The sequence below is a fragment of the Protobothrops mucrosquamatus genome, unplaced genomic scaffold (genome assembly GCF_001527695.2).
Source record: "Protobothrops mucrosquamatus isolate PMUCROS unplaced genomic scaffold, P.Mucros_1.0 scaffold49, whole genome shotgun sequence".
Taxonomy (NCBI): domain Eukaryota; kingdom Metazoa; phylum Chordata; class Lepidosauria; order Squamata; family Viperidae; genus Protobothrops; species Protobothrops mucrosquamatus.
The window spans coordinates 1508155-1519999 of NW_015386431.1; the positions used below are offsets into that span (position 1 = coordinate 1508155).

The window sequence follows — 11845 nt, forward strand, 5'->3', positions numbered from 1 at the left end:
ATTTCCTGCCTGAGCAGGGGGTTGGACTAGATGACCTCCAAGGTCCCTTCCAACTTTACTATTATTTATATTATTATTATTATTATTATTATTATTATTATTATTATTATTATTATTATTATTATTATTATTATTATTATTATTATTATTATTATTATTATTATTTTAAAGCAAGTTCTAATTCAGCAGTTGGACATTGGGACTTTATTGATAATACCTTTTTGCAGTGCCATGATTAGTGGTTAAGTAAGGCAATACATATCCTGTCTGTCCACAGGGTTGCTATACAGTTGCAGGATTTGGTATCAATTGTGGAATTCACCACCTACATCAATCTTTCCCAACTTAGTGACCTCTACATGTAACTTCTGCTTCCTTGAAGTTACTCTAATGTATCCAAAGGGTAGCAGGTTGGAGAATGAATTACATTACTGTAATTCTAAAAGAATAACTTGAAAAACTCTAGTTTGATGAATTATACAGATATCCAATAAAAGGAGAATAGTTGTAGTTCAGGGTTAAAAAGAGTGGTCCTTGGTGTTCTCTGAGCTTGGTTGTTTTCTTGCAGATGTTTCATTACCCTAACTAGGTAACATCACCAGTGCTAGTATATCCAGTTCAGGAACATTCTGATGACACCTTTCATTGTGAAAGCCATGACGCTTTAGGTTTAAATCAATATTCTCCATGAAGTCCATTGGTTTCACATTGTGCTTTTGTCTTCCATTTTTTCAAAAGCATTTTGGAGAGATGACCGTCACATACTCCAGTAAAGTTGCAAATGCTACCTTCTTTGGGTTCCACAGGCTACTTCTCAAATGGAAAGGAAGCATCTACAAACTGCTTTACCGAGAATTTATTCTCTTTGCCTGTCTTTACACAGCGATAAGTATATTGTATAGGTACAACTTTTTTCACCTTCTACAATGCTCTGTCTGCCCGACCCTTGTAGGAGAATGTATGATACTATATTAAACAAGTGGGACGTGAAGTGTTGCAGTGTGGTTCTTGGGGGATTCTAGCCAGCCACACACGTCTTCTATTTCTTTTCCCCAATTTTCTGTATCTCTTCCCCATCCAGTTAAGTACTCAGGAATTTATGGTATGTTTAGTCCTAATAGAAATATTTTATAGATTCTTCCTTTAGAACACGGATGTCCAATCTTTTGCCTTACCTGGGCCACATTAAGTGAAGACAATTTGTCTTGGGTTGCCAAAATATATAATATATATGTATATGTATATAAATAGCAATTCCTTTATTTCTCATATTTTTAGTTATACTTTGTAGGGTCGTTTTACTAGCTGTCTAGGGCTGCATGCAACCTGCAGGCAACAGGTTGGACATGCCTGCTTTAGAAACTTTTCCTATTGTTTTAATGTTTTTTTGTACCTTTGCAAGACTTGATGTTTCCCCATATTTGCCAATGTTTCTCTCTTATACATCTAGGGTACCATTTTGACTACACAAACACTGGAAATTGGAAAATGAAATTGTTGTTGGTATATATAATTATGCAGAAATCATAACTATTCAAGAAGGTTTTGTTTTAAAAAGCTGTGTTGAAATTTATGGAAGCTGCAGAAAAGCACTGCTTTTCATGCTTGCTTTTTGCCGTTTTCAAACATCTTGTTTGATTGTTTTGCAATTAAAACAAAGAATTTAGTCAATTCACTAAAATGACTGTATGGAATTTTTGAATTAGAATCAAATGTGTTGTAAAACATAGTTACATTTACTAAAACAATATGTTTTAGTATTTTATGATGTTTTCATAAAACACTAAAATAGTATAATGTTTCATAATAGTATTTTGACAGAGAAGGCAAGTGCCAAACAAAATTAGTGCCTTTATCATTGAAGGAAAAGAATCAAGAAATGACAACCTTAAGTTGATTGTCTCTGAAGGATGTCATATGACGATTGTTATTTCACGGAGATATAAATTTACAATGAGCAGCTCCAGTGACTGTGATATGAGAAAATACAGCTCAGCTTCAAATTCTAATAGAATGTCATCTCTCGGTGGAATTGCAGTTTGAAGCAAAACTAAATTTGGAAGTGTTTATTTTGCAAGATTTCCTTTTGCTACAATTACTAATATAATCCATTATAGTCAGATCTAGGTCTGATATAGCTTTATAATTTGTAGCTATTACAACCTCCAATTGAACTTCCAGTGAAATCTCTCACAGTAGAATCTCTCACTCAGTGGCGGAATTCAGCCAGTTCGCACCACTTCGGCAGAACCGGTAGCTAATTTTTTGTTGCCCAGGTCCAGAATGGATTTCCAGAATCGGCATCCACACAGAGAACCAGTTGTTCACATATTTGAATCCCACCACTGCTCTCACTGCCTTCCTTCTGTTATGATCCAATGTACAATCTAATGCTGAGTGCTCTGGGATGCTTATCTTTGTTTTTAATTTGTATTTATTTAGTCTCTATATCAAAAGTCCCTGTCTTTTTTGTCACAGATTTTTCCTTTCAGGAACCCAGAAACGGTACTTTGAGAAATTGTCCATTTACTGTGACAAATATGCAGAACAAATTCCAGTCACTTTTGTTTTGGGTAAGCTTATATTCCATTTCATGCAGAGCAGGGGTGGAAACATTTGCAAGGGTACATTACAGAAATGTAAAACCTAAAAAATACTGTACAGTTGTTGCAACCTGTCCCAATTCCTAAGGATTTGAGGTGGTATGCAAATATAAAATCATATTGCACAATTAAATAAAATTCCAATTGAATTCCTCTAATTGGTGCTACCACACAATAATTTATTGGCTTAACTTGGTGTTTTTTTTAAAAGAAAACTCTGGAAGATCAATAAAATCCCCTTCCCCATTTTATGTGGCAATTGATCCAGCCTTACTTTGTGACTGATTAACCCATCTGCTGCAGCTTCCCTCAAATCTTAAAAATGACTCACACCTGATTTAGGAGATCCTTCCCTACCCTGTTGCTTTCCAGATCTCTTGGAGCTACAATTCCCAGTGTAGCCATAGTTGGAGAGTGCTATATAAACAAAGGTTGAGTTGGGATTTCATCAATGTGTTTGGAGCAGGGATGGATGAAAAAAAAGAGTCTACTGACAGATATCAAGGGAATTACTAAAAGAGTATATATAGAGTTTACTTATGCATAATATTAAAAGATCTTCTGTTGGGTATATAACAAGAAATTTGAATAAGGATTTTTGAACTCTCCAGGGTTTTATGTTACTTTGGTGGTGAACCGCTGGTGGAACCAATTTGTAAATCTGCCATGGCCAGACAGAATTATGTTCTTGATCTCCAGCACTGTTCAGGGAAGAGATGAGTATGGCCGATTACTCAGGAGAACTCTAATGCGTTATGTGAATTTAACATCTCTCCTCATCTTTCGATCAGTGAGCACAGCTGTCTACAAAAGATTTCCAACTTTAGAACATGTGGTAGAAGGAGGTACTGTTCACTCATTTTCATCCTGTCTTTGCCAGTGAAACAGTTATTTGGGGTGGTGCTTATGTAGAGCCACTGTAATCACACTTAATATGCCTTTACTGCATTGGAAGAAACAAGTAGCGATGAAGCTATTATGTTTTATGTTTTTATGATTGCTGTAAGCTGCCCATTCTGCTTAAGATGGGTGGCCATATAAATCTTTTAAATAAATAAATATTGCTATAATTTAATATGATCTTATACTTTACTACAGTTTCTCCAGTCCAGGATTCTCTAAAACATTTGATTGTAACATCCATCATCTTTAGCCATCACAGTACTGTCTGTCACTGGGAGAGAGGATAGAAATTTAAAATTGCAATGCATATATATTTTTTCTGCAAACAGGAAACATGCTGGGTGGGTGCTACTAATTTAAACAAAGCAAAACAAAATATAAAAACTTCCCCAGCGCTGCGATAAAAAATTCAGAATCTACCAGCACTTCAATTTTATTGTTTTGTTTTGTTCTGTTTTTTAATGCTGCTGTATATCTCCTGCATGTCTAACTTATCTATTGAATTTGACTAACATAGATGTATCTATGAGTTCTGTAGGAGTTAATCCAGTTTAATGTACATACAGCTGTAGCCTCTAGCAAACTTTTTCCCAGCACTTGGCTTCATTATTTAGGAATAATTGATTTCTTAAATCACAATATTCTTCAAATATCATTCTGACATCTGAAACATCTGAATTATGAAATTACCAAAAAGAGGTATAATCTTTCTCCAGATAAATGGTCAACCATTTTTTTTTCAATATATCAACATTCTGGAAAAAAAATTCCATGCTAGAGATTAATCTGGAAACAGGCTAAAAATAAAACTGCCAATGTTGCAATGCTCTAATACAAATCTTTACTATATTTCCATCTAGAATAGTGCATACAATTTAGTCACTACATTTTTTAAAAAGATAAAACAGAATTGGGGGAAAATGTGGAATGGGCAGCAGATAGATTCCAAGTGCGAAAATATTAGATTTTTGGAATTCTTTACATGGAAAGAAGGTGACATAAGGAGGACAGGATTGAAATACCTAAAATCCTGCTTGGCAAGGAGAAAGTGGGCAGGAAAAAAAATTCCTCTTTCTCTCAAAACAGTAGGACCAAATTCATCAATGAATCTGATTGGAAGAAGCTTCTGAATAAATGAAAAGAAGTTACTGCTTCATATAATGGATAGTTTTAGCTGTGAGATTTGGTATCACAAGATATGATGATGGTGACTGACTTGGATGACATTCATGGAGGAGAGGTCTATTAAGCACTATTAATGTAGACTATATAGTGTTATTTCTACTGGGGCAGGTATGCTGTGGATAGTTTGAGGGGAATAACCATAGGTAACAGGTAGATTTTAGTCTCCTGTGAAACAGCCAGATGAACCTTGTTAGTCTATGAAAAATGAAATGCTGGACTAAATTAGGACTTGACCTGATCAGCAGGGCTGTTCTTATATCATTTAGTAAAAGTTTATATCATTTAGCAACAAGGGCTTCAATTCACACACTGGAGACTAATTGTATGGCGGTGAAGTGAGTGGGGTGAGAAATGAATGTGACCTATAGGATAGTTGCATTTGCCAAATTCAGCTAAGGTGGTGTTGCTTTAAAATGGTTATGTAATAGCTATATTGTAGTGGGAAGAATTGAACGATACATATTTAGGTCAGACAGGTTTTTATGAATCAAAACTCTTTCAAACTATATGAGCTAAAAAGGGCCAAAAAGATATTACTAAAACACAGCATGCCATAACATGCATAACAGAAATATAGATATTAAGATACTGTTACTTTTCTTTGTAAATAAAATAGTGTGTGTGTGGATGAGTAGGTTGTAAAATTAACATTTATTGGGTTCATCACATGACAGATAAAGTAGAATAGCTTCAAAGTCAAATTTCTATTGGCCACTGGTAGCCATCCTTGATTTTAGCACTGGATTAAAAATCGGTTCTTTGAAGAAGTGAACATACATTTTAATACATGGACATGCATAAAATTACATAAAAGGTTTAGGATCATTTGTCCCCTTACTAATTGGAATTTTGCCTGGTTTGAAGCTTCTCTTTTGAGAAAACAAAAACAGGTGATCAAAATACAGATGCATTTCTTTATACACAGGTTTTATGACAGCTGAGGAAAAGATAATATTTGATGATCTTAAATCACCTCATCTTAAATATTGGATCCCTTTTGTTTGGTTTGGAAATTTGGCAGCCAAAGCAAGACAAAATGGAAGAATCAAAGATAGTGTGGACTTGCAAACATTGATGAATGTAAGTAAGCAGATGCAATGAACAATTGTGAAAAATATTTGAAAGCCAAAAATAGAATGCTCAATTTTTTAAAAAAATTCATCTACTCCATATAAATTATGTTTCCAATTTCCTTATCTCCATTTTTTCCACATTCTGAGACTTTCTATTCTTGTACTCCTATGCAAGGCTGCTCATAGATGAAAATGACACTGAAGGCAAGAATAATCTTCCAAAACTGCCCACTTCCCAACCTAAATGTTTTCACTGTACTGTATCTGAAGCTAGCTCCAGGCTTCAGGAAACACTAGGTAAAATGGCTGCTGGTGGCTTCTTGTTATTTCAAATATTTGGCTTCCAGTTGGCAGTTCTTTCTTATATCAGAAACATCTCAGAAACAATCAACAGACTATTACAGCAATGTAATATTATAGACCAGAAGCCAATTAAAACCCTCTAAAATGTCTTCAAAAACCAAAAGACCCAGTAGCCCAAGAAAAAAAAGGAGTTATCTACAACATATAGTGTGAGGACTGTAATAGCCACTCTGTAGGATAAACAGGCAGAAGATTTGCAGAGCACATCCCTGAACCCCAACTAGCAGTCAGAATGATGAAAACTCCTTAATTTCACAACACATGGACAAACTTAACCATTGTTTCAACTGGGAAACTGTGAGCATCCTTGACCAAGCTAAGTCCAAAAAATGCTAGAAAATTCTTGGAAGTCTGGCATGCAGATGAACTGGTCATCAACATAGAGATAAACAGTTTCTACATACCATTCAAAAGAGACAATCAAAAAGCCAAAAAGGAAACAAAAAGACAGAACATATCCTTTTCCGCAGCCAACATGCAAATAAGCAGGAGTTAACACCAGACAAACAATCTAGCAGAAACAATACCCTAATAAAGAACTATCAAGGATAAACCCACTCCTCCACCAACACTGGGAGGGCAACTACTGTATATAAGCATGGACCAAACTTCATACTTATTTGCACATATGTTAGGGTTATGAAGCATCTGTAAGCAAACAACTAAACTCGGAGATCAGCAAGGAATCATCAGTTTGGTATAGCAGTGAAGCACCAGGCTAGAAATCAGGAGACTGTAAATGCTAATCCGAATTTAAGCATAAAGCCAGATAGGTAACCTTGGGCCAGTGACTCTCAACCCTAGGAAAGAGGCAGTGGCAAACTATTTCCAAAGAAGTTGCTAAGTAAACTGCAGGTAACTATTCCAGGCAGTCATCAGGAACCAACATTGACTGGAAGGCACCAAACAAAAGTGTCATCAGAACACAGCCTCAGAATTCATTATATTACTTCCTGGCAAGTACCATCATATCTATAACAATTAATACATTGTGATAATCCTCAACAATACATCAATCGTTCTGTTGGTTTTTATTTTTCATTTAGGAGATGAATCGGTATCGATCATGGTGTAGCCTACTATTTGGTTATGACTGGGTTGGAATTCCTCTCGTGTACACACAGGTATAAAGTAAATACTTATATATTATTAAATATATCTGAGATTCATTGGGGTAAGGTGAAATCTTGAGTGCTGAAAACTTTAAATTCATATATAAATACTTTTATAAGCCTTGAAAACATTTATGTACCTCTCACTACTCTGATTTAGCTTTCTCTATTTTGGAGCATTCAAATCTCAATTCCATCATTTTCAGATACAGTATTAATGGCATCATAAGTGGCAGTGGTGGCTGATCCTAATGAGGTGCATGGTTGCAACACATCTAAAGAACCACAAATTGACAAACCTTGTTTATTTACTGCCAAGTACTGTGGAACCAAGGAATAAAATCAAAGACCTTCAGAAATAGAAGCATTTGGTATTGAATGGACCATCAAGATTTATAATTCATATCTTAAAAATATAGTATTTTGCATTTCTCCTCAATTTAGATTTCTCTAGATATTTCTTGTTACCCTTGTTGACCAGGAATTCTGGAAATTGTAGTACAGTACCACATAAGTACATCAGATTTGGGAAAGCAGGTCTTTGGATATACTATATAGAAAACATCCTATATTCACTGTTATATTCATAACTCTATCTCTGATTAAATTTTAATTCTTCTAGGTTGTCACCCTGGCTGTTTATACCTTCTTCTTCACATGCCTTATAGGGCGTCAGTTTTTGGATCCTGACCAAAGCATCCCAGGTCATGATTTAGATCTTTACATTCCTATCTTCACATTGTTACAGTTTTTCTTCTATGCAGGATGGCTTAAGGTAAACAATAATGTTTAAAAAAATGGAATTTTCTGCTAGTTTTCTTCAAAACCAGAACTCATGTGAATGAAAGTTTTCCTACATGAATGTGAATAAAAGTCTGCTAGAATTTTAATATTTTCTGGGAATCTGAGCTAACAATTTACTTAGCACCCATTGTCATGAGGCAAGAAATATTTCACAGTTGTACAATAGTGCTATAACAAAATGTGTGCACATTTTTTAAGAGCTAGCAAAGCTGTCTGGAATGTTTGTCTGCATAAGAGATCTTGACTGTCTCTGCATTGAACATATCTCTTACACATTAACACTAATGATAAGACACATTAAAGTATTTAGCATTTATAACACAGTGTTAGCTGTATATTGAGATCAAACCTCTCATGCATATTTATAGTACCTTGGTAAACTATCTGTCCATTATCAGGGGTGTAGATGTATTTAATTATTTATTCCTATGCCCATTATCATCGATACAGTTTCCCAGGTTTATATATAGCTTACTATAAGAACTGCAGAAACCATTCTGATATTCTGTGTAAGCAGTGCTTTTTTTGCACAAAAAAAAGGTGCCGGAACTCCCATCTTGTTAATCTTTTATTTAAAAAATTATATATTCAGTTCTTAACATAAATTTAATTTATTTAAGGCAAATGTTCCTAGTAAATTCCAAAGTTTTGTCCAATTCTTGTCTGGCAAATCTTGTCGACTCCTTTCCTTGCTGTTACTATCAATGGCCAAATGTCGTCCTCTGAGTAACCACAGATCAACGTACTTTGAAGGATCGAAAAGTCTCAGAGGTGGTCCGACATGTTTGATGAACAAAACTGCTGAAATTGTCTTAGTCTTCAATGAAGCTCTTGTTGGGGTGGCAATTAGATTCATCTGCGAAAACCCACATTCACATTCACTTGAAGAAATGGGAATGGTATTCAGAGTTCATATCAAATGCAACAATTTTTCTGGATATGTCTTTTCAAGAACGTATTCACGAAATTCACAAATCATTTGTCTTTCATTTAGTTGCAGTCTGATTGATAAGTTTCTAATTTCCACTTCTCCAAATGTCAGTTGAGTATTAACATCTTCAGGCCAACGTTTTTGATAAAGTACGCAAGACCAATACGCCAACTCATCATCAAGCAATCTTTTTTCAACTGACTCTTTCAATTTTGTATAAAATGTACTTGGGTCAATGGGAGGATCCTTTCTTGAATCTTTTTCATGAAGTAAAACTCCACAAAAGCGAAGATCATGTGCAGCAACAACAGCGCATTTATAATAGGGCCCAAAGTTCTGTCTTCTTTCTTCAAAAACTTGTACCAGTATTTTTATTTTCTTATTTGTCTTGTACAGGTCCATGTTGCGATCCTGTAGGTCTAAACTTAATTCTGATAATTCTTGGAGAGCGTCACACATCAATCCTAGGTCCAATAAAAATTCTGTAGATGTTATTTTTCTTTTCAAGCCATCATAAGTGCATTTTGAAGTGAGCTCAACTATTGCTTCCTATCTTTGCCAGAATAGGTTATCTCATTGTTGCTCCATTCTTTGGAAAGTTTCATTCCCATTTTCGTTTCAACTCCAAGAGTTCCAACTTTTCTACAAGGCGTACAGCCAAGTTTCATTTTGCAAACACAGAGCCATTCATTTTTCAAGCAAAAATCTTTTTTTTTATCATAGGTCCAGCACTCCAGCCAGTCATTTGTAGTTTGGCTTTGCTTCTCAGGAGCAGATTCAGAAATATCAACAGGCGTCGTTATTTTCATGTGTTCTATCATTGTGTCTGTTAATATTCTGGCCTTTTTATTAGCAGAACTGGTGGTTGAGAAGTAATTTTTTTTTTCATTTTTAAATTTGGAATCACACTTTTACACTAAAAATAAAAATAAAAAAAAAATCAGTTAGTCCTGCAATTATGCTTTTTTTAAAGTTTCCTAGTTTTTTTAGTAGTGCAAATTTAAATTAAAGAGATGCATGGAAGCTGACATTCATACTCTGAATTTTTTTTTACACATAACTTAAGTTATATTTCCAGTGCCTCTGCCCAGAGTTCCATTGTTTCTTTGAAAATATAATCTTAAAGGGCTCGCCATTGTGGTAGAAGATTTCTACTACTGCTCCAGGGTTTGGCTAACATAAATATGCATAGCATAATTAGATTTATTATTGCTGCTAATCAGTACAAAACATGAATGTACTTTCAAACATTTAAACCTGGTTTGTTTGGGGAATACCTATCACCTTTTCCATTTGAAATAACCAGTGTTTCAGCAGAGATGTATCTGATTTACTATCAAGTGTTCCTGCCAAAATAAGAACACTGAATTTATTGCAGATGGTTTGTAATTTCACCCTTGGGACATTCTTACTAATGCTGCATCTTAAAGATTTGAGCCAAGGTTAATTCATAATTGTCTTTAGTTTTCCTCATCTGTTTTTAGCTTAGATGAAGTAATGCATCTTTCAAGCATTCAGGCAACTAGAATTTGTTGTGAGCATCTCCTTAAATACAAACAGCTCATAAGCTTGACTTACCTATATTAGCAACCACATTATTGATGGCTTGTACATACCATTTTAAAGATATGATCACATTGGTTCAAGTGAATGAGATGCTCCTATAACCCAAAATGCATGCTATTAATTCATCCCTGCCAAAATAGTTGGTTATTTTCATCAGACTTAGTTCATGATGAGCTTAGAACACTAAGTTCTGTTTTATCAAATTAATCATGAAGACAGCATAGTAGGCTGCCACAGGGGTGAAAAATTGTGGGATAGCTCCCCCATGTTTATATACTGCAGGTGGGTATAGTAAAGATGGAATATTATTTTCTGTCTACTTGGAAAGTGATGTGTTGCACTTTAATAGAGGAGGAGACAACTTTTGCATATATAGTCTGACATATATTGAGTTCCTTTTGGAAGCACTAGCACTGGTAGATAATAGATATCTGTAATACAACATATATGTGTTTAATTGATGGAGTCATGTTACTGACAAGATAATGAATTGCAAAGAAATTGTGTTATATATATTCAACTTTGCCTTGATAATATAAACATTTTTGTTCAGTTGTTTCTTTTTTATTAACAAAGTTCATGAGATTATAAACTTGTTTAAAAATTAAAAAGCTACACAACCCTTAAGCTCTCTGTCTTGGAACTGGGTTTGTCTGAAACCAATAACACTTAATCCACGTTTTACCCACAAACATAGCAGATTCCACCCAAGGGTTCCCCTTGCAGCTCTTTCTAGACCCAGAATCTACAGGAAATGCTAATTCTCAAGTGTGCGTTAAGGGGGAGGCCACCCTTAAGGTACAGTATAAGAATTTTGCAGGCCCCCTAGACGTGTTGGTTGTGGGGGGGTGAGCGAACGAGTCTCATTGAACTCGATTGGTTTGAGGCCTTGGGAATACAAGTAACAGGGCTACATAAGTTGCAAACAGCGACCCTTGCAGATGTATGTAAGGAGTTTGCAGATGTGTTCAGTTCTGAACTAGGGTCCTACACAGGACCTCCAGTTTCACTAAAGCTAGATCCAACGGTACAGCCCATCAGGGTTAAACCTAGGAGAGTACCATTTGCTCTTAAGAGTAAGATTGACGCTGAACTGGACAAGTTGTTCCAGCAAGGCATTCTAGAGCCTGTAGATTCCAGCCCGTGGGAAACCCCCATTGTAATGCCTTTAAAGGCAAGCGGGGACATCCGGATTTGTGCTGACTACAAGTGCACACTAAACAAGGCCCTACAGCAACATGCTTATCCTGTGCCTGTAGTGAGCCACATTCTGGCTTCTCTCAAGGAGGGAAAATTTTTTGCTAA

General features: G+C 35.4%; 1 protein-coding gene across 1 annotated transcript in view; it reads left to right on the forward strand.

Annotated features, from left to right (window-relative positions):
- Positions 1 to 739: 739 nt before the first annotated feature.
- The window catches only part of BEST3 (bestrophin 3), a 28364-nt gene continuing 17258 nt past the window's right edge, over positions 740 to 11845 (forward strand). The window contains exons 1-6 of the mRNA XM_015811799.1: positions 740 to 902; positions 2479 to 2573; positions 3215 to 3448; positions 5617 to 5771; positions 7174 to 7251; positions 7862 to 8014. Of these exons, the coding sequence (XP_015667285.1) occupies positions 751 to 902; positions 2479 to 2573; positions 3215 to 3448; positions 5617 to 5771; positions 7174 to 7251; positions 7862 to 8014 (867 nt within the window). The 5' untranslated portion in view covers positions 740 to 750. The remainder of the gene's footprint in view (positions 903 to 2478; positions 2574 to 3214; positions 3449 to 5616; positions 5772 to 7173; positions 7252 to 7861; positions 8015 to 11845) is intronic.